Source organism: Cervus canadensis, chromosome 23 (assembly GCF_019320065.1).
Source record: "Cervus canadensis isolate Bull #8, Minnesota chromosome 23, ASM1932006v1, whole genome shotgun sequence".
NCBI classification, from domain to species: Eukaryota; Metazoa; Chordata; class Mammalia; order Artiodactyla; family Cervidae; genus Cervus; species Cervus canadensis.
In genome coordinates, this window is record NC_057408.1 from 1,256,993 (window position 1) to 1,279,123 (window position 22,131).

Sequence of the window (22,131 nt, forward strand, 5' to 3'; positions counted from 1 at the left end):
GCCCCAAGCTGGCTCCAGGGAGCATAATGTATCCTACCATCTGAATTCCCATGATTTCAGAATTCAGTGCATTTCACTGATTTTAGCTCTTTGCCAGTGCTTCACTCCTACCTGGAATAGATATAGGGCCACCATAGTAGCAACATGTAAGCCATTTTCTAACAAGCTAAATGGTCATTCCTTCCCTTATTCCACAGTCATTTTTTATGTGCCAAGAAAATATGGGCCTCACCCTCCCCAGTGTTCCAGGTTCTTTCCTTTTAACATCATTCATCTCCCAGTTTCCCTTAACTAATGTTGCAGCAAATAGCCCCCACCCTCCCTTCCCCCTCCTGCCCCCCACTTGTATAGGTTGTCCTGGAAACCAAACCAGAGAATGAGACAGAACAGATGTCAATCTTCAGTGTCAATGCATAACTCAATGCTAATTTCACAGCTGGGCTAAAATCATTTCTTTCCCAGCTTTCTTTCCCCTCCAGACCAGTTTCTTTCCTGCTCAGATACCAGCCCTCAACTGAGCCATAGAGTTCTACACCAAAGAGTTTCCTTCCCTCCCCACCTCTTCCTTTGGACCAATAAATTTCCTTTGGAATGTTCCTGGGGCTTCCTTGCCAACCAAGCTGATGGCTGGAACAGCATTCAATTGGTCTCAGCATGGCGCTCAGTCTGTACAGCAGAACTGCACCCACTGTGGACTGACTGCCAGGCCGCTCCGAGGCTCAGGCTGGACCCCAGGAGGGATGAGAGGAAATGTCCCCACTAGCGCGCCCCGTCTGCTTTGCTTGCCACGCCAACAGCGGTCCGGCGGGGAAGCACAGGCTCAACCCTGCTGATGACTCTGCCTATCTCTTTCAGATAAACCCCTGGCCTTCCAGTTCACAGACTGGGTTCTGAGGGGGGCCGCTCAGGTGATGTTTGCCAACAACCCTCTCAGCGGGCTCATCATCTTCATAGGGCTCCTGATCCAGAACCCCTGGTGGATGATTACGGGAGGTCTGGGGACCGTGGTGTCAACTTTAACTGCCCTCATCTTGAGCCAGGACAGGTGAGTTCCTCTGTATGCAGGTCTTGGGTTCTCAGAGTAGAGAGGTGGAGAAGTAATTACTTGAGTGACCAGCTAACTGTATCCTAGTATCAGCCAACCAGTTTCCTGAGAATCACCTTTGAACATGTCACTGGAGTTCTTCACACAGTGTGCTCACAGCAAGTGACAGCACCAGGCTCCATTTGACTGTAGAACCTTCTGGAAACATTCCCTCAAAGGTGGGTGCAGCTGTTCTTCCTTCATGGAGCCTACAACGCAGTTGAGGGAGATACAACTAACAGACAAGAAATGTCTCTGAATAATACTAGGCAGTATACATACTGGAGAGTTCAGAGCAAGCAGACATCTCTACATGCTGGGAAGGTTAGAGAGGGCAGCCTTGAACTCGTAGCGCTGAGGTGGGAGAGCGGAAGGCCAGCGGGCAAGGAGGTAGAGCCGGGGTGGTTTAGAGAAGGGAACAAACAGGAGCTGGGAAGCACAGTGGCAGGCTGGGGGAGCGGCCAGCTCTGCACCAGGGGCCACAAATTCCAGTAACAATAAGTAGCATTTTATTGAACTGACCTTTGCCATAAGTTATGGTTCCCAAACTTTCCTGATGGCTAGAATCACCTGGAGTGATTGTTAAGAAATGTAATTTCTCACCTCCCCCCATTCTCCCTCCTTCCCAGAGATGTTCCCTTTCAGCGGATCTGGATGTGAGGATAGTGTTTTAAATAAGATTCTCCTGGGTGCTTCTGATGACCAGAGAGGTTTAGGAATGCCCATGTCCTCAATTTTTTTTTAATTTGGGGTCACAAATCCACTCACATATCATGAATGGTCAGCAGCATTTAAAAAAAATTTTTTAATTAAAATAACAGAATAAAATAAAACAGATTAGAGTGATCCATACGTAGTAAAGGTGAAGTATTATTTTGTGAAATTTTTGTTTCAGTCATGTTATGTGTGTGTGTGAGAGAGAGAGAGAGAAACTGGGTCATACTACAAAATACATTCCTTCCTTACTGTGGAGTACTGTCCAAGATTGAAAAACACCTTCTTGCCTTGTTACTTGTGGTTCTTCCTGCCACTTCACAAAGCAGACAGTGAATCACCTGGAGAAAAAAGCGTTCACATTTTGCAAGTGAGAGAAAGGAGGCTGGGAGTTGCTCGCAGATGGTGCCATGGCCAATGGGTGGCAGGGCTCAGATTTCGACACGTGGCTACTCTCCCTGGCACATGGACAGAGTGGACAGCAGAGCCAGAGGCCCCTGGTGACCCCAGAGCCTGGGGAATGATCCAAGTTGCTTGTGTTGTAACCAGTGCCACACTCCTCCAGCCACCGACATTCCAGCTCCACCAAGGCACACGCCAGCTCTAGCTGGGAGGCCATTCCAGGTCAGATGGATGAGAGGCTGAATTCTTTGGGGTGTAGTTCTGGTGAGTGACAGGAGAAATGCACTTCAGCGGATCTGTGTCTCGGCTTCTAGCACTGGATTCCCTATTCTTTGCTGCCACTTACCTAAAGCCTCACAGCAGCTGACACATAACTGGCCTCTCACAAATCAGCTCTTGTCTTTCTGCTCCATCATTGTTTGCCAAAAATCCCCTGAGGTGAATTCCATCTAGCCAACCTACAGGTCATCTTCAAGAAGCCCGGGTCCCTTCCTGCTCTGACAGTTTGATTCTCCCCCTTCCCTGCTGGCCATAATCCACTGGAAAACTTGCCAAGTCATTCAAAGAGTTGCTCCATGGATTTTTTTGCTCCCAGCTTTAGAAGGGAAACACACACCTTGTCTGCCTAATCTTCCCAAATATCCTGATTAAGAATCTAAGACAAGAGCGCATGAGGTAAAAACCCAATCCCTCAGCCGGATTCCAAAGCCTTCTCTGACGGGCCTCACCCAGCCTACCACACAGCATCACACTCTTCCCAGCTGAGAGCGTTTGCTTCTGCCTGTCCAATCCTGTTGTTGCCGTTCAGTCACTAAAGTCATGTCTGACTCTTTGTGACCCCACGGACTGCAGCACACAGGTGCTTCTGTCCTTCACTGTCTCCCAGAGTTTGCTCAAATTCATGTCCACTGAGTTGGTGATGCTATCTAAACATCTCATCCTCTGTCGCCCCCTTCTCCATTTGCCCTCAGTCTTTCCCAGCATCAGGGTCTTTTCCAATGAGTCAGTTCTTCAAATCAGATGGCCAAAGCATTGACTCTTCAGATTCAACACAAGTCCTTCCAATGAATACTCAGGGTTGATTTCCTTTAGGATTGACTGATTCGATCTCCTTGCAGTCCAAGGGTCTCTCAAGAGTCTTCTCCAGCGCCACAATTTGAAAGCATCAATTCTTTGGTGCTTTGTCTTCTTTATGGTCCAACTGTCACATCTGTACATGACTACTGGAAAAACCACAGTTTTGACTATATGGACCTTTGTTGCAAGCTGATTTCTCTGCTTTTTAATATGCTGCCTAGGTTTGTCATATCTTTCCTTCTAGCAAGCAAGCTTCTTTTCATTTCATGGCTGCAGTCATGAAAGTGATTGGAAAGGGCAGTCCACAGTGATTTTGGAGCCCAAGAAAATAAAATCTTACACTGCTTCTACTTTTTCCCCTTCTATTTGCCACAAAGTGATGGAACCAGATGCCATGATCTTAGTTTTTTGAATGCTGAGTTTCAAGTCAGCCTTTTCACTCTCCTCTTTCACCCTCATCAAGAGGCTCTTTAGTTCCTCTTCACTTTCTGCCATTCGAGTAGTATCATCTGTGTATCTGAGGTTGTTGATATTTCTACCAGCAATCTTTATTCCAGCTTGTGATTCATCCAGCCCAGCATTTCACATGATGTAGTTTGCATATAAGTTAAATAAGCAAGGTGACAATATACAGACTTGTCATTCTCCTTTCCCAATTTTGAACCAGTCAGTTTTCCATATCCAGTTCTGTTTCTTCTTGACCCTCATACAGGTTTCTCAGGAGACAAGTAAGGTGGTCTAGTACTCCCATCTCTTTAAGAATTCTTTGTATTTTGTTGTGATCCACAGTCAAAGTCTTTAGTATAATCAATGAAGCAGAAGTAGATGTTTTTCTGGAACTCCCTTGCTTTCTTCATGATCCACCAAATGTTGGCAATTTGATCTCTGATTCCTCTGCCTTTTCTAAATCCAGCTTGTACATCTGGAAGTTCTCAGTCAACATACTGCTGAAGCCCAGCTTAGAGGATTTTGAGCATAACCATCATGTAAAATGAGCACAATAGTACAGTAGTGTGAACATTCTTTGGTATTGCCCTTCTTTGGGTTTGGAATGAAAACTGACCTCTTCCAATGCCGTGGCCTCAGCTGAGTCTTCCAAAATTTGCTGGCATATTTCGTGCAGCACTTTAGTAGCATCATCTAGTATTTTAAATAGCTCAGCTAGAATTCCATCACTCCCAGTAGCTTTGTTCTTAGTAATGCTTCCTAAGGCCCGCTTGACTTCACACTCCAGAATGTTTGGCTCTAGGTGATAACCATCATGGTTATCCTGATCATTAAGACCTTTCTTCTGTAGTTCTTCTGTGTACTCTTGCCACCTGTTGTTAATCTCTTCTACTTCTGTTAGGTCCTTACCCTTTCTGTCCTTTGTGGTGCCCTTCCTGATATGAAATATTTCCTTGATATCTCCGATTCTCTTGAAGAAATCTCCAGTCTTTCCCATTCTATTGTTTTCCTCTATTTCTTTGCATTGTTCATTTAAGAAGCCCTTCTTACCTCTCCTTGCTGTTCTCTGGAACTCTGCATTCAGTTCGGTATATCTTTCCCTATCTCCCTTGTTGTTTGCTTCTCTTCTTTTCTCAGCTATTTGTAAAGCCTCCTCAGACAACCACTTTGCCTTCTTGCATTTCTTTTTCTTAGGGATGGTTTTGGTCACTGCCTCCAAATAATGTTACAAACCTCTGTTCATAGTTCTTCAGGCACTCTGTCTACCAAATCTAATCCCTAGAATCTATTTCATCACCTCCACTGTAAAATCTAATTCTACCTCCTGCAAATCCCTCCTCCTCCAGGGAGCCACCCCTGACTATCCCAGTGCTCTCTGAACCCTCCTTTCTCTTTGAACAATCACAGAATATACCCCCATACCATATGGGATGTTTCTCTGCTTTCTGAGTCTGGTCTCACTGGCTATGTTGAGAACAAGAATTCCATCTCAGATGTTCCATATTCTACCACAGTGTCTAGCAAAGACTCCAACTTCGTTTCTGGAAGGTCAGTGACAGATTCTACATCATAGGCTCAAAGCTCTAAGCACCCTACGTGACTTCCATACACACATCATTCCGAGAAGCCCCAGCTTCACCACGGTCCCCAGAAAACCACTGATGTAGCTGCATATCCTAGTCATGACCTCCACCGCTCCCCTCCATCATGCCTACCGACCTATCCCCACACCCCACTACACCCCTTCTCCCTGCCCACCACTCCTTCTTCCCCCCATGCCCACTCCCCAATCCGTACTTCTCCTACCCCAACCCCACTAGTCCAAGAAGCCGCTTTACCATGGCAGCCTCAAGTTCAGCAGCACTAATGCCACAGTGTCCTGGAAGAACGTGGTTCTAATGAAGGCCTTTGGGGGCACTGAGATTGAACCTAATTTTATATTTTTGACGGTCAGGGCAGGGATGTAAGGTGATGGGTTTCCTTTTGACAATCAAACCAGAAGCCACAAAAGCTTTGCTACAGAAGGGTCCAGGGAAGGGGACTTGCCATGGGGAAGGACAACTGTGGAGGCAGCCCTTAGATGCCCCCCCTAATTTTATCTCCCCTGAGTCCCTTCCTTTGATTCCTGCTGCTCCTATACACCCTCCTGCCAATATGGGTCAATGGTCTCTGCTCAGTTTTCCCAAATCAGCTGCTATTAAAACTAAAATAATACTAAATTCTCACATGGAACAGAAATGAAAAAATATGGAGAAAATGCAAACACCCTTAAAGATAAAGAGTTTTTCCCCAAAACTTAGGTTTCTCGGGTAGTTATTCTAGTCCTGAGGAGACTCTGAACTCCAATGGTCTTTCCTCCCACCCTGTCATTTCTCAACCCCCTGCCCGCTCCCAGGAGCAGCTAAAGACCCAGCTGTCCCGAATCCCATATAAGTGTCCCCACACAAGGGCCCCATGTTCAGCTTCTCTTGTTAGACACTGTCTAGATATGCTTTCCCACCCTCTCCCCTGCCTCCCACTCCCCTAATCTAGCTGAGCTGATCTCCTGCTCACTCCAGAACTGGAGGTCCCCTGTTCTAGACCCAAGCCATGGCCTCTGCCAGGCAGGAGCCTCCTCTGGTCAGAGCACCCTCCTTCCATCACAGGACATGATGCTTCCAGATGCCTCTGCCTATGAAACAGTCAGTACCTGGTAGGCTTTAACATGCACTCACATCCATTCAACAACTCTCCTTGTACAGACACTACTGACTGCTGCTGACACTCACATCAGATGAGCGTTGCCCCATGAAGCTTTCAGTGGAGGGCAGGGGAGACCACAGCACACAAATCTCATTCTCTGTGGGGGGTTTGCAATGTGATTTGCCCAGTCTCATCCCTTGCCCAGCAGAGCAATGGGAAGGGTCAAGGGCAGAGTTCACTCGGATCAGGGAGAGTTTGGGTACACACAGGCACCTCTGATGAAGCAGAAGGAGGCAGAGCTTGGATTCTATGGGGTCTCTGGGTCCCCCTACCATGCCGAGTATGGGGAGGAGCGTGGTTAACACCCCTCGTCAACTCTGGGGACAACCTCAGACGGGAGAAAGCACTCAATGTCAGAAAATCACAGTGTCACACAGCACAGTCAGAACACATGCTCTCCTCCCTGCCTCCCTCCTTCCTCTTCCTGCCCTCTTTCACACACGCATGCGTGCGTGTGCACACACACACACACACATACACCTTCCTGGTGTCAGGTTTCTATTAGATTTCCCTCTGTATCAAGGAGTGTAGACTCCCCTGACTTGCAAAGGAGAGTTTAGACACAAAGTGCATCATTTAATTCTAGATCAGCGAGAGTAATCACAGGTGTGTGTGTGTGTGTGTGTGTGTGTGTGCGCGCGTGTGTGATCTAGAAAGATACCGGCAGCAATGTGACTACCCAGTATTCATCAAGTGAACTGATTTTTTTCTGTGAGCACCAGGAATGGGCCCAGTGAGTGCCACTAAACTTACACAGTAACTGTTTTCACCCCCAGGGCCGCCATCTCCTCGGGTCTGCACGGGTACAACGGGATGCTGGTGGGAACGCTGGTGGCTGTGTTCTCTGAGAAGTTAGACTACTACTGGTGGCTTCTGCTTCCTGTGACCCTCACGGCTATGTCCTGGTGAGACACCTCCTTCCTTCTGCTTACACACCTACAGGGACCCAAGGCGTTGTGTCTGACACTGGCAGGGGACCCAGTGTCTTCAAAGGCTGGCTTGTCTCCCAAAAGTCCATGAGTTCAGTTGTAACACGAGGGGGTCATTTTGAGTTGGGAATAACAGGGGGACCTTTCAAAGGCCAGATGCCACATTTTTTTCATATTGGCTATTTCTTTATTATTTATGGCTCTGCTGGGTCTTTGTTGCACATGGGTTTCTATGGATATGGTGAGTAGGGACCACTCTTCATCACCATATGTGGGCTTCCATTGTGGTAGCTTTTCCGGTCATAGAAAGTAGGCTCCAGAGCGTGTGAGCCTCAGCAGCTGTAGCACAGGCTCAGTTATCCCACAGCACGTGGAATCTTCCCAGACCCGGGATTGAACCCTGTCCCCTGCATTGGCAGGTGAATTCTTAACCACTGGACCACCAGGGAAGTCCACCACATAGGTTTTACTGTGCTGATAACTCCTCTTTATGATAGGCTTACTAATGAGCGCTAACACTTACCGAGTATTTTCTAAGTGCCTGGCACAGTGCTAGGCAAGGGAGGACTATTACTGTCCCCAGTTTACAGAAGGGAAGGAAAGGCATGCAGAGGCAGCATAACCTACCCCAGATGATAAACCCAGAGTCCGCACTATTCAACTCCAGGCTGCATGAGAATCATCTATCCAGTGGCCTAACCAAGACCCAAAAACTGAAATTTTGCTTCTAACAGAATCAGAGAGCTTGCTTGGAACAAAATGTCTCTGTTTAAAGCGTAGAATCTTTGAACAAGAAGCATCGGTTGAGGTCTTGCTGTGCGATCGCCTCATTCTTCAAAATAAAGTCAAGATGAAGGGTGTTAGGAACAAATAGGCCTTTTACACACGTGATGCCCAGTTCACTTGAACCTGCAGTGGGTCTGTAGCGTCACACCCACTGCCGCTGGTCACACCCACACCCACACCCGCGCAGTGACCGAAAGCCTCAGGGGAGCCCGCGTGCCCTAGTCCCCGAGCCCTACAACTCTCCGACATGCTGTCTGATTTTTAACATCTTTCTCTGGTTTCAAAGTCGGGAGTTAGTAAAACCAGTTCGTTTAATTTAGTTTAAGTGCTGTTCCGGTACTTTTTAGTAGTGTTCGCAAATAAATTACGACATTAAGCATTCTGGGCAATTTACATTTCTTCTTAGGATTTCCTCCTTAATGTTTCAAGACAAAATGCTAAGGCAGCCATTTCTGTGGTGATTTCCTTAATGCCCCCCACATGCCACGTCGCAGAAGGAGGAGGGCCTGTCTTTATTTGCATCCATTTGGTTTATAACTACAAAAGCCCTTAAGCCATGGGGCACTGGGTGCAAGTGTGTCTACAGTGACCTCACCCTCACTTCCCAATTTAACATGAAAAAAAAAAAAATTGAGCACCTGCTGCGGCCGATCTCTCTTTTACTACCCTGGCACTTCACTAATCCATTCACGCAGCCCTAGAACCCAGTCCACAGGGCAGGGACTAGTATTGCCAGAGTTACCAGACAAACTACAATTTGCTGAGGGCCTTCATTGTCCGGGGACTATTCTAGATGGTGGGGACAGCTGTGAGCAAGAGGAGGTCTCCATCCTCTGGGAGCTTACATTCTTCTTGGCAAAGAAAGAAATAAATTCATAAATTGTTCATTAAAAAGATCCTTTCAAGTTGTGATAAGTGCTTTAAGGAAAGCAAAACGGGGCAAATGGGAAAGGGTGGTCCAGACTTGCATGATCAGGGAAGGCCACTTTGCAGAGGGAATATTTAAACAGTCACCTAAACGACAAGAGTGTACCTGCCATTTGAAATCACAGGCAGAACCAGCAGCATGTGAAAAAATTCCAGCTAAAGAAGCATGATGTGCTAAAGAAGCAAGACCAGTGGGGCTGAAGCCCAGTGAATGAAGCAGGGGTGGCAGGACAGGGAAGAAGTAATGAGGGCCATACCCCATGCACCACGTGACTCCAGGGAGCCTTTTTATTAATTGAAATGTTGTTGCTGGACAATGTTATATAAGTTACAGGTGTGCAATATAGTGATTCACAATTTTTAAAGATTATATTCCATTTATAAATATTATAAGATATTGGTTATATTCCCTGTGTTGCAAATATATCCTTGTAGCTTACTTTGTACCTAATAGTTTGTACCTGTCCAGTAAGCCTTTCGATTTTTACTACAGCTGTGGTGAGAAGCAGTTAAAGGGCTTTAAGCAGAGTGAAAGGATGTGGATAAATTTAAACAAATCTCTCTCCTTGCAGTGTAGAGAGTGGATTTTAGCTGGAACAGCCATGGAAGCTGGAAGCGTAGTTAGAAGTCTACTGCAATAGCCCACCGAGGACAGAAATGCTTTGACTAGAGCCATGTCCATGAAGGTGATGAGAAGTGGCTAGGCTTGGGGTATATTTTAAGGAAGGTGAAGGCAACAGGATATTCTGGGAGGCTGTGGAGTGTGATGAGGTAGGGAGGAAAGAAGACTCAGTATGCTCCTATAATCTGCGTGAGAACTTGGGCTGATGGAAAAGGCAGGAAAAAAAAATTGGTGGTGGGGGAAAGGACACAAATCAAGAGCTCCGTTTGGACACATTAAACTTCAGCCTTCTGAGTAGAGATGCTGAAAAAGAAATTGGATGTGCAAATCTGGAACTTAGTGATCTGGTCAAGATTAGAAAATAGTAGCATATAGAAGATACTTCATCCTGGAGACTAAAGACAGTCACACAGAAAGAGAGGATTCAAACAGAGAAGACTCAAGACAGAGCTGTAGGATCCTCCAACCTTAGATGTCTGGCAGAAGAGAGGAAGGACCACCAAAGGGGACTTGAGGAGCTCCTGCAGGAGCAACTAAGTGCAGTGTCGTGGTAGCCCTGACAGAAGGGTCCCATTCCCTGATGCAAGGGTTGAGGATCCAACTGTCAAATGAAAGGGGCGGAGATTGACCATGGATTCAGCAAGAGAGATGGCATCTGTGAGCTGGACAAGAGCCATTTCCATCGCATGGGGAGAACATATACCTGATAGGAGTGAGTTCGATAAAGAACAGGAAGAGAAAGACTGGGGACAGCAAAGACAGACTAGTCCTGAGTATTGCTGTCCAGGAGGCAGAGAAATGGGGCAATAGCTGGAGCAGAAATCAGGTTAAAGGGGGAAGACCTTTATGTTACAAGGTTCTAGAGCACTTTGGCCTTCCCAGGTGGCTCAGTGGTAAAGAATTCAGCTGCAATGCAGGAGCCACAGGAGACCCGGGTTTGATCCCTGGGGAGGGAAGACCTCCCTGGAGTAGGAAGTGGCAAGCCATGCCAGTATTCTTGCCTGGAAAATCCCATGGACAGAGGAGCCTGGGGCAGGCTACAGTCCATGGGGTCGCAAAGAGTTGGACACGACCGAGCAACTGAGCATACATGCACTGGAGCACGTTATGTATTTATGAGGGTGACCTGGAGAAACAGGAGAGGTTGAAGCTGCAAAAGAGAAAGGACAGAATTGCAGGAACCAAGACTTTGAGACAGGCTGGATCCCAAAGCACAAGAAAAAGAATTAGCCTGATAAGAGCGGGAACACTCCATTATATGAAAAGGCAGAGAGGCAGAGTGTGTGGGAACAAAGCAGTTGGAATATGAATCTTATGGTCAGGAAGATGAGGCATTTCTCATCATGTCATTGCTGTTTTCTTAATGAAGTAAAGCAAGGTGGTTAGTGAAACTAAAGGGAGACAAAAAGCGAAGATTTGAGGAGAAAGGAGAAAATGTGAACTAGTTGTCTCAGCAAGTTGGAAAGTTAATTTGCTAGGGATCTATAGTAGGGATTAGGGCAGGCTTAAATGCCTGTTTGAGATTGATCATCCTTAATTAAAAGTTAACCAATCCACTGTATCACATGAGTTCACGTTTAGCCCCGCAGCAATGCACCTGTGCCCCTGTAGGAAGCATAGGGCATTGGATGCCAGGTGATGGGCCTCTCAGAATAAACTGAGATGAGGCAAGGTAAATTTCCTAGTGCTACTCACTCAGCCTTTAAGTGTAGGAGTTAGGATTTGCACCTCACTCCCTCTTTCTCCAAAATCCATGCTCTCTACAAGGAAGATGAAAGGAAAACAGAGGACGCAATCCACTGAAGGTTTCACTTTCACATGCTGGTTCCCAGAACAGTTCCAAGCACTTCAACTGAATTCAAGCCTGCGAGTTTCCTACATCCATAGCAGCCTCCCCCTAGAAGGTTATTTAAAGCATACATTCTAAATGTCATCACAGCCCAGGTTACATCATGATGTATGTACCTTGTAATGATCCAAAGGCAACACATGCCATTTTGTAAGGATTAGAATTTGTTTTCTTGGTTTAAGAAACAAAGAAATATGTAAATTATTTTATAAGTTTCCTACTGAAAACAAGTTATAAGACTTTTAAATTTTGTTTCCCAAGGATGTAGACTTATATTGAACACTGGCTTATATCCAGTCCCAGGTCAGTGGACCACTAGATTCTCAAGAGAGACAGGAATGACTGTGCCAAGGAAAGGGGAACAGTGAGTGGTCCCGTGACCACAGCAGACTAGACAGTGTAGGCTGAAGATTGATCACAGCAATTAATCTTTTCTCTCTTTCATCTCCAGCCCCATTTTTACTAGTGCCTTGAGTTCCATCTTCAGCAAGTGGGACCTCCCTGTCTTCACCCTGCCCTTCAACTTCGCCTTGACCCTGTACTTGGCAGCCACCGGCCACTACAACCTCTTCTTCCCCACGACACTGGTGGAGCCTATGTCTTCAGTGCCCAACATCACCTGGTCGGAGATTGAGATGCCCCTGGTAAGTCACCATCGGCAGGTGTGTGGGGGCCTGTTTCCACTGCAGCCATCTCACTCACCACTTTGTGGATTACTCAGGCGCTCAGCTTCTCTGCACCTCCAGTAGATGACGCATCTTAGCAGAGAGGAGCACAGGAAGGAGTCAGTGCCACCTCCATATCTTCTTTCCATAACCCCCTACTGGCGACCTTATAGGTGCCAGGTTTGTCATCGGACACTGAGCATACACAGAAAATAAGACAACATCCCTGCCTTCAGGACATCTACAACCTGCCCAGGGCAGCAGGTAATAAACAAGGGTACAGATAAGGGTTAGGCTGGCAATACAGAATGGTGGCTTTGAGGGGAAAATATTAAATAAGATGAATAGGTGGGTGAAGGGTCAAGGCACTGAAGTAACATTTAAGATTTTAAAGATATTAGCAAGAGGAGAATTCCCGGAACGTTCAGTGGTTAAGACTCCAAGCTTCACTGCCGAGAGCCCAGTTCAATCCCTGGTTAGGGAACTAAGATCCCACAAGCCACGAGGCATGCCCCCCCACTGCCAAAAAAAAAAAGATATTATCAATAGAAGATGGGGGTAAATTTTTGTGTATTTTCCATATCAGTGGCTCTCAAGCAGGAGTGATTTTTTTTTTTCCTTCTTAAGGAGGGTGAATGTCTACAGAAATGTTTTAAAGGTCAAAACTAGGTGGAATGTACCACTGACCTCTAGTGAGTAGAGGCCAGGGATGCCACTAGACCTCCTACAATGCACGGCCTTCTCCCCACAGCGAAGAGTTAACCAGCCCAAAATGTCAAAGCTGAGAAACCTTGCCTTATGTCCTGATATCCACAGATATACAAATGCATTTATTCTACTGAACTCTAGAAATCAGAGATAAAGGGATATAATAAAAATCTCACACAAGATTAAAAATGTAGAATTGTAAAACTCTGACCTTGTTAATGCATATTAATAGACAGCCCAATGGACTGTAGCCCACCAGGCTCCGCTGTCCATGGGGATCCAGGCAAGAATACTGCAGTGGGTTGCCATGCCCTCCTCCAGGGGGATCTTCCCAACCCAGGGATCAAACCCAGGTCTCCTGCATGGCAGGCAGATTCTTTACTGTCTGAGCCACCAGAGAAGCCCTGTTAATGAACATAGGGATAGCTAACAGCTGACCCTGAAGCAAATTTAGTATGTACCAGGCACTGTTTGAAGCCCTTAGCTTACTAACTCATTTAAACCTCACCATAACCCAAAGCTAACTACCATCATCCTCTTTACAGATGGGGAAACCAAGACACAGGGAGGGTTAGTTTTCCAAGATCAAGCTGTAGCTGGTGCTGCAAATATTGTTCACAAAATCTGATTTCTGAGCCCTCCCCACCCAGCCTGGCCCTGCGTCTCGATGTGCTTACACCTTAGTGTGGGGCCCGTGTGGCCCCGGTGCCGGGCAGACAGTAGGTGGGATGCACAACGCAGGCCCTGCAGGCTGGGCCATACCCTGAGCCTGAACCTGTCAGGAAAGGAAGGCCTCCCCCTCCCTCACGGCAGACGCTGCTGCCAACAATGCCAGACTTTTTTTAAAGTTTTTGTCTTGTTAGAAGTTTTATCTGGGGCTGGGGCTGGAATGGGATCAGAGGCAGGGTTAGGGCCTAAATCCAAGGCAATGGAAAAGACAGAGCCCTGTGTTTAAGTGAAAGTCCGCTTTCTCAAATGGAAAACTACTGGGGTCGGAGCAGGAACGAAATGATCTGAATGGTCAGTGATCAGCCATCTGGTGACTGGATACACTGCTTCCGGGCACAATCGGCTGCCCCTGAGCCCGCGGGTGAAGCTGGCCTGAGTGACAGCCACAGGGTATGCGGCACTGTAGGGGGAAAAGGCCCACCAAGCCCCCGACCCGCCCTGCACGCGAGGCTGGGCCATCCCGTGCTGAGAGACCAGCATAGAGACAGCCACATAGAAGAGATGCTTCTTGTTCATCTTCAAACAGTAAAAAGTACTAGAAGCCAAATCCAGGTGCCCCGAGGCCCAAGCTCACCCTCTGAGCTCCCCCACACCACCTCTCTGACCACTGACTCCTTTCCTTCTACACCATCCAGATCCGAGTTTTGACCAATCAGTGCCGTTTCTCTCTTTCTCTTTAAAACAATGAGGGGGATGATTTCTGTTTTGTTCAGCCGGCTTGTTGTTGTTACACAAGGATTATCCGGAGGACATTGAAGGCCGGTCCTTAGTAAATTTCCACCGCACACCTGACTGCCCTTTGTACCAGGGTGTTGGCTGTAACTTAGAGAGCAGCATGGAGGGGTCGGGGCCCCGGTTCACCAGGCTGAAGTTTGGATCCCAGCAGAGCTTCATTCTGAACTCAGACTTCTCTCCAAGGCAGCTTGCCCCCTCAATTCTCTCATTCTTGCCTGGTTGGACTTTAAACCTGGGTTCCCAGATGGAACTGAGGTCCCTGGGTTGAAACAAAGGATTTTCAGGGTTCCTGTAAATAAGACAGGACCCCACCCTGTGATTCCTTGCACAAGTCTATAGGCTCTGGATCAAACAGTGGTTGGTGTTTAAAAGGCCACCTATTTGGAGGCAAGAGTGGACATAGTTTAAAAACTATCTGGGATTCCTCAAATTTGCTAAAGAAATCAGACTGACACTAGAATTAAATCAAGTTGTTAAAAAGAACAAAATTTCATCAAAGGGAGAAATGCAATGAACTCCCAACATCTACAGTAGGTGATGACTAATCCACTGGTCCCCAAATTCTGTTGTACCTGGTGCTCTGGCCATGCCCCCTCACACCACTTAGGATGTCTGGGGAGGTGCTAGGCATTAATATTTTTTAAAAAAAGATCTTTAGGTGATTTCAATGTTCACAAAATTTGGAAACCACTGAACTAATCCACACATATTTATTAAGCACCTATTATGGCCCCAGCTAAAGGAGTCCTGTGCTCAAAGAGGTCACATGAGCTGATAATGGAGGAAGGAGTTGGCAGAATTTTAAAACTGGAAGAGTGTCTATTGGGCAGCCTCCTGGTGGTACAGAGATGGTCACACACAAACTTCCACAGAAACCCCTAAAAGCTGGGGCTCATGACTCTGGGCCAGTGCTCTCTCTGCCCTGTCAATCTCCCTCTTTTTCTTTGTGCCCTCAAAGAACTTTTTGCCAAAATGTGGGTGATTTGGCTATTTTAAAAAAAGCTATCTTGACATCACTGCCAAATCAATCATCTCCAGATCCAACATCTCCCAGTGACTCTCAAGCCCAGGGATCCAGTGCTTCATGCTGTTCTCCAGATACTCCTCATGCTACCTGTCGGCCAAGTGCTCCTGGAGAGCAGAGGAAGCGCTCCTCTTCCTTCCTGGGCTCCCCCATCCCTGGGTTAGCACCAAATGTGAGCAACCAAGAGACCAGCAATCAGGCTCAGAGGCTCTAGCCCGGGATCAGCCACTGTGAGCTGGATGCTCTTTGGTCAAATCATTCATCAAAATGGCCCAGACAGAAACCAACACAACTTTCTGTAAAGCAATTACCCTTCCATTAAAAAATTTTATAAAAATTTTTTATTTAAATTTTTTAATTTAAATTTTTTAATTAAAAATTTTTTTTAATTTTTCCAGAATTCCTGGAATATTTCTAGGATTTCAGAGGGTCTAGAGGAAGCCCTCTGGTGCCCTGAAACCTCCCAGTGGCAGTCCAGGGAGGCACCCTCTAGACCCCCAAAGCAAAAGCCACGTGTGCCTCAGAACACCTGGCTCCAGCCTCTGCTGGGGACCTGCTTGGTTTTGCATGAGGGATGCTCAGATGCCTGCCAGGTGGTGGAGTGAGGAGCGATTTGTTCCAGCTCGTGCCTTCCCTTCCACATTCTCCCACACGCTGTCAGGCACAGCAATCCTCCCGTTCCACACCATGACCCCCTGGGGAAAGGCTCAGTCCTCACCCCGAGGCTTGGTCCTTGCATTATCAGCCCACACTCCACTGACCTGGATTTTGTTGACTTCGCAGCTGCTACAAGCCATCCCTGTCGGGGTCGGGCAGGTGTACGGCTGCGACAACCCCTGGACAGGCGGCGTGTTCCTGGTGGCCCTGTTCATCTGCTCGCCACTCATTTGCTTGCATGCAGCCATTGGCTCAATTGTGGGGCTGCTGGCAGGTAGGCCAGGGCCCCCCTCTCGGCAGGGGTCATTTTCCTGAGGTCATTTCTCCCAGCACACAGTAAAGAGTCTAGGCTTACTCTCTTCCCTGAAGTTTTTAAACACTGTCAGGGCTTGAGACTTATTTTTTCCTTTCTTGAGTCTCCAAAAGATAGCAGGGCATGTGGGGAGATACAAAAAGGCTGAGACCTATTGGCCTGTAGCCCCTGGGAGCTGAGCGGTGGGAGGCAGATGGGAACCTGGTGTGGGTGGGGAGCACTAGCCGACACAGTGGGGGTATAAACAACCTAGCACTTTGAAATTCTGACTAAGCTAACGGGAAAAAATTTCCCAAGAATTGGATTGCCATTTAACAAATGTGATTCAATTTCTATGTGTGTGTCTATACACATGTTCATATATGTTAAGTGAAGAGAGTAGAGTCAGAAACGGACCTTGGGTGCTTTGGGAATAGGAGCCTGCTGACTTATCCCAATATTTTTCAAAAATTTCTTGGAAGCATGACTTTAAAAAAAAAGAATGTTATTTGGAAATAATTTCCAACTTGTGAAAACTTACCAAATTAAAAATAGTCCGAGAGACACCCACAAATTCTTCACCCTGATTCACCTGCTGTTCACATCCAACCCCTTCTGCCATCTCATTTCTCTGTCTGCATATATCTATATGTGTCTAGACATAATTTTTCTCAACCAGTTGAAGCACAACTTTTCTGTTGAAATCTTTCTTGCTAAAAATGCAGCTGCTCTGGCCAAAGGAGTGGGGTGGGCCTGCAGCCCACCTCCTTGGCAGCCCCTCACCCTAGAAGTGGTCATACCTCTGAGTGAACACTTTGAAAATCAGTGGAAACCACTGCTCTCTCCCCCCACTGTCACTTTCCTAAGACCAGACGCCCTTTGTAGAGGCTCCTCTGATGAGCAGGTATTGGTGGGGAGCGGGGGTCAGCGATGGGAGGAATAGCACCTGAGAACTGGCACCAGCCATGGGGTGGCCTTCACGCTGTGACCTCGAGTCAGCCAGAAATGCAATACCTTGTCTGACAGCCCTGACGGTGGCCACGCCCTTCGAGACCATCTACCTGGGCCTCTGGAGCTACAACTGTGTCCTCTCCTGCATCGCCATCGGGGGCGTGTTCTATGCCCTCACCTGGCAGACCCACCTGCTGGCCCTCGTCTGTGGTAGGTACCGGGGAAGGCTGGCAGCCAAGTCACTCTGCTGTTCCTTGCCCTTCCCCACTCCCCTGGGTGTGGACACCCATGGTGGACCCTCATCAGTACTGAGCAGTAACGATGGAAGGACTGTGGCTGGGGTCTTATCACTAAGGGATTTAATGGGGGTACCCTAAGAGCTGGGGGGTCTGAGGTTCTTCCTCTGTCAGATGGAGTCACCATCACTATTCCTCATGAACCACTAAAGTTCATGAGGAAATCACACACACATTTCCTCGTGTGCTAGTGGCAGCATTCCTGACCTCAACAACTGTTCTCACTCAACCACTATCGACAGGGCACCACTAAGTGCTGGGCCCTCGGCTAGACCTGGAAGATACAGACCACATCCTCATGAAGCCATGGTCTAGCAGAGCAGATGTAATTGCCCAATATTCAGGGCAATTATCTGTGATATCTAAAAAGACTATTGGAAAGAGCCAGTGAGATGACGTACCTGGGAGGACTGAGGTCCCAGAAGATAGTAACATAGCACTAAAGGAGCCTGATTTCCATCAAGTGAACAAAGAACGCGCTGTGTGAAGAGAAACGGACCACAGTCATTAAACTGCACCCCAGCACCATGCTCTGTGCTGGATAAACAGTACTCGTTTCATCCTGCCAAGATCACTGCCAGGCATAGATTTTAGCCCCATTTTACAGGTGAGGAAGTGAGACTCAGAGGAGTTGACAAACTTGTCCAAACACAACTACTGATGGCAGAAGTGAGATTCAAACTCCAGTCCCATCAGCCTCCCTGTCCTGGAGTTGCTTATGTCCTCTGGAACCAACAAGACATTAATACACAAAACTAGAGGCAAGTGAAGGGCAGAATATCATCCAGAAGGGCTCTCTTGTTTGTTTTCCCCCAGTTAAGTGTGGGAACTCTAAATGCCCGCTGTGTCTCTTATACCCTCCTCAGCATCCAGCTGGAGGCTGGACTTGGAGAACAGTGGGCCCAGCAAATATTCACCGAGTCAAAACTGCCAGGTGTTTTGAGGTTGAGGCTGTAACTGTCTATGATCCTCAGAGAGATGGCAGATTCCTGTGGCTGGAACCACATGGGAAGGCTTTGGGAGGAGGCTGGGGTTTATCTCAACCCTTTCAGGGTGGGATTTGGATAAGCAAAGACAGGGGAAAGGTGTTCTGGACAGGAAAACAGAGCAAACATAGGCAGAAGGAGCTTGTTCAGAGGCACCAGGGCTGTGGATAAGTTCCCCTCACTGTCCTGGGGTTCCTCATGTATGGGTGAACCCAGGGGCCTGGCTCAGGGACCCAACATGGTCCAGCTGTGAGGGGACTTGGAGAGGGTCCAGGAGCATCACAGCAGCTCAGAATCTTGGACAAGAGGGACTTTATTCAGAGCTCATATAGTCTGACAACTCATCCCTCCAGACGGACAATCACCCAGCCATCCAGTCTGTGCTAGAGCATCACCAAGGTCATTGTGGAGTAGTAAAAGATGCTTGTTGACCCCTGACTCCACACAGAGCTACCATGGAAGTGGAGAGGTGATAAAGGGATATGCAAGCTTTCATCTCTACCCTCAGAGAGCACACAGCCCAGTGAGAGATGGGTCACAAGCAAACACGCCAGATGTCAGGGTGTCGGGCCAACACAGTGGCCCTGGGGCCGGAGTGGAGCCCTCTCTTAGGGAAGGCTGGGGGCGGCCCTGGGAAGCTGACTCCTGATGGTCCTTGTGTCTCCACAGCCCTGTTCTGTGCATACATGGGAGCAGCCCTCACCAACATAATGTCAGTGGTAAGTCTGGGGTCTCCTGACACTACCCTAAAGTGCCCCAACCCAACCAGGCCTTCAGGACATTTGGAGTCTTGTGAGTGGGTTCCAGTCGCTAGCTTGGTCAAGGTTTATTCAGGGTTTGTCCAGAGAAGGACTGGCCACAGCATATTTTATTTGCCTTTGAGGGGTGTGTTCGTGTGGATGTGTGTGTGAAAGAGAGGGTTTTGTAAACAGCAGTGGAGAACATGGGTGGACAAATGGAGGTACTCATGTTTAGCCGGCACTGAGAGAATGTCTCTAGGGGGTTTCAGCTCCATCATTAGAAGATTCTGATTGTCCCCAAAGGGACCAACACCTCAAATTCAAACCAACCATTCTGACATGATCAATCCAGAAACCAAGGCTGTCACTAGGGGAGGGTCGCCATTCTCAGCCCTTACCGCATCCTTCTCCTCCAAGGTCCCAGGAACATTTTCAGATCCCGGTGTTTTTGCTTTCAGGTTGGTGTGCCACCAGGCACCTGGCCCTTCTGCCTCTCCACACTCACCTTTCTGCTCCTGACGACCAACAGCCCCACCATCTACAAGCTCCCACTCAGCAGAGTCACCTACCCAGAGGCCAACCGCATCTACTACCTGACAGTGAAAAGCCAGGAAGAAGAGAAGTCCTCCAGTGGTGAATAGCCAAGTTATAGGCAGAAATGCTCTTTGCCTGGACCGGGGTCTGCTCCCTGTAATCTCAGCTCTGGGTCAATCAGCTGCAGCACTCCCTTTTTTCGCCTTTCCTTGCACCTGCGTGGAACAAAACACGCCTATCCCTCCCTCTCCCTGACACTGATTTTCTCTCTCTGCCAAAATCACCTTAACTCTCCACTGTGCACTGTTCAAAGACACTGGTGATGAGTTCCTGGTGTTAGTAGGAAGGCATGTATTTTCAATGTCAGTGACTTAAAACAAAACCATTCTTTGTATTTAGTCTTTTTTTTTTTTTTTGTATTTAGTCTTTTGTAAAGGTGATTCAGAGATGATCTTCTTAGCAGGTTTAACTAAACAACAGAAGCTAAGAAATCAAACGTGCTGAGTGGTTCCTGGGTGGGTGAAAATTCAGGGAATGCAGATGCCAGAGTGCACAGAGCTAATGACTGGTGGGCACATACAGCTTTACATAAAAGAGAGAAATCTCAGATAGAGAAACACAGTTTGAAAGTCAAAATGGGGACAGTTAGGGCACTGAAAGTGTCTAAATAGGGACTCAGACATTTAGGGGTCAGAGTAAAGGGCAAGAGGATAGTCTGTAGCAGGAAGTAATCAGTAAGTTAGGCTCCTACACGACTCATGATGAAAGATTGGCATTTCTCACTGCGGGTCAAGCCAGCGACTTTGAGCAGGGAATTCAGTTGAGGAAATCACCTGAGCTCAGTATGTGAGAGGCTGGGGAGATCTATTTCATTTCCCAGTTTGCCTGTGGGTGTTGGAAGCTTTATGAGATTTATGATACTTAAATGGTTAATCTTAAGTAGAAGAACAAACAATTATTAATGAATTTTATAATTTGTCTTCCCAATTATAGGTATTGACTTACATTCAATCTTTATTTAGATACAGACCAGGGATTGTCAACTTTGTCCTGGAACGTGTCAAATTTCAGTTCTGGAGGCAACACAATCTCTTTTACAAATACTCAACCCTGTCATCATAGAGCACAGTAGCCTTAGACAACATGTGAATGAAAGAGGGTGGCTGTGTTCCAACCGGACTTTATTAAACGAGCAGCTAGATTTGGTCCACAAGCTGTACTTGGCTGGGCCCTGCTATAGACGATCAATACAACGCTCAGGGTCTGGAGATCCACATGTGACTTAGGAACTGGTGGGAAGTGGGCAGACTCAAAGGACACCACCAGGTTCTTTAACCAGACAAAGCCACAAGGCATTTACATGCTGGGTGATAGTGTGAAGAGCCTTAGGAAATCGAGGGCACTCGAGAAAGGGAGATCAGGGTGGCCGGAAGCACGATCTGCCCTGAGGCTCTTGCAGAGACTGACAAGCCCAGTGCTGAGCACTAGGGGGCGCAGTTTTACACCCGCCCCTCGGTCCACACACGGGTCTAGGAACCACCCCTCTGGCTCACCCGGTCTGGCTGTTTTGCCTCGGCCAGTAGGTTCACCACCACAGGAGGAAGAAGAAAACTGGACCCCTCCAGTGCAGGGTTTCTAGGCAGGAGGAGCAGGGAGGCGCTGGAATCTCAGGGCTGGAGGGAGCACGCAGGCCAGGTTGTGCCACCATACTGTGACCCGTGACCTCCATTTGGAGGAAGAGGACTTTTTGTTTCCTGACAGGCTTCCAGAGGGGACTCCGTCACCCTCTGAAAGGAGACCCCTCCCCGCAAGTATCCTAGCAGGAGGTAGAACCCGAAACCCTATTCGTTCATTATGGGCAAATTGTCGTAGGAAATCCCCTGCTGTCTCCATTAAACCCTGAGAATCTCCACCCAAAGCACTGGATCTGATGGAAACAGCCCTTTAGCCACGCTTTTTATTGGATTCTCAGGAGAGGAAAACTATCTGGATATGAAAAATGCTTTCAGCTCAGTTGGACAAGAGTCTCTCTCCCCTTCCTTCTCTTCCTGCATCACTTCTTGGTTTGTCATTTACAAGGTAACACGTGGGTCACAGTTATCGGGGTTGTTTTTCCCTCCCAACTTCCTGCTTTAATTCCCCCACAAGAATTAAAAGTTAACTGTGTTGCAAGCTGCCAAACTCGTTAGGAGAAAAATGGATAAAAGCTAAGTTATTCTGAAAAAGGAAAAAGTT

General features: G+C 47.5%; 1 protein-coding gene across 1 annotated transcript in view; it reads left to right on the top strand.

The window, feature by feature from the left end:
* Positions 1-20,198, top strand: part of LOC122425559 (urea transporter 2-like) — a 32,378-nt gene extending 12,180 nt beyond the window's left edge. The window contains exons 3-9 of the mRNA XM_043444039.1: positions 856-1,045; positions 7,243-7,371; positions 12,031-12,223; positions 16,224-16,371; positions 17,416-17,550; positions 19,292-19,341; positions 19,821-20,198. Coding sequence (XP_043299974.1) covers positions 856-1,045; positions 7,243-7,371; positions 12,031-12,223; positions 16,224-16,371; positions 17,416-17,550; positions 19,292-19,341; positions 19,821-20,003 — 1,028 coding nt within the window. The 3' untranslated portion in view covers positions 20,004-20,198. The remainder of the gene's footprint in view (positions 1-855; positions 1,046-7,242; positions 7,372-12,030; positions 12,224-16,223; positions 16,372-17,415; positions 17,551-19,291; positions 19,342-19,820) is intronic.
* Positions 20,199-22,131: the final 1,933 nt, after the last annotated feature.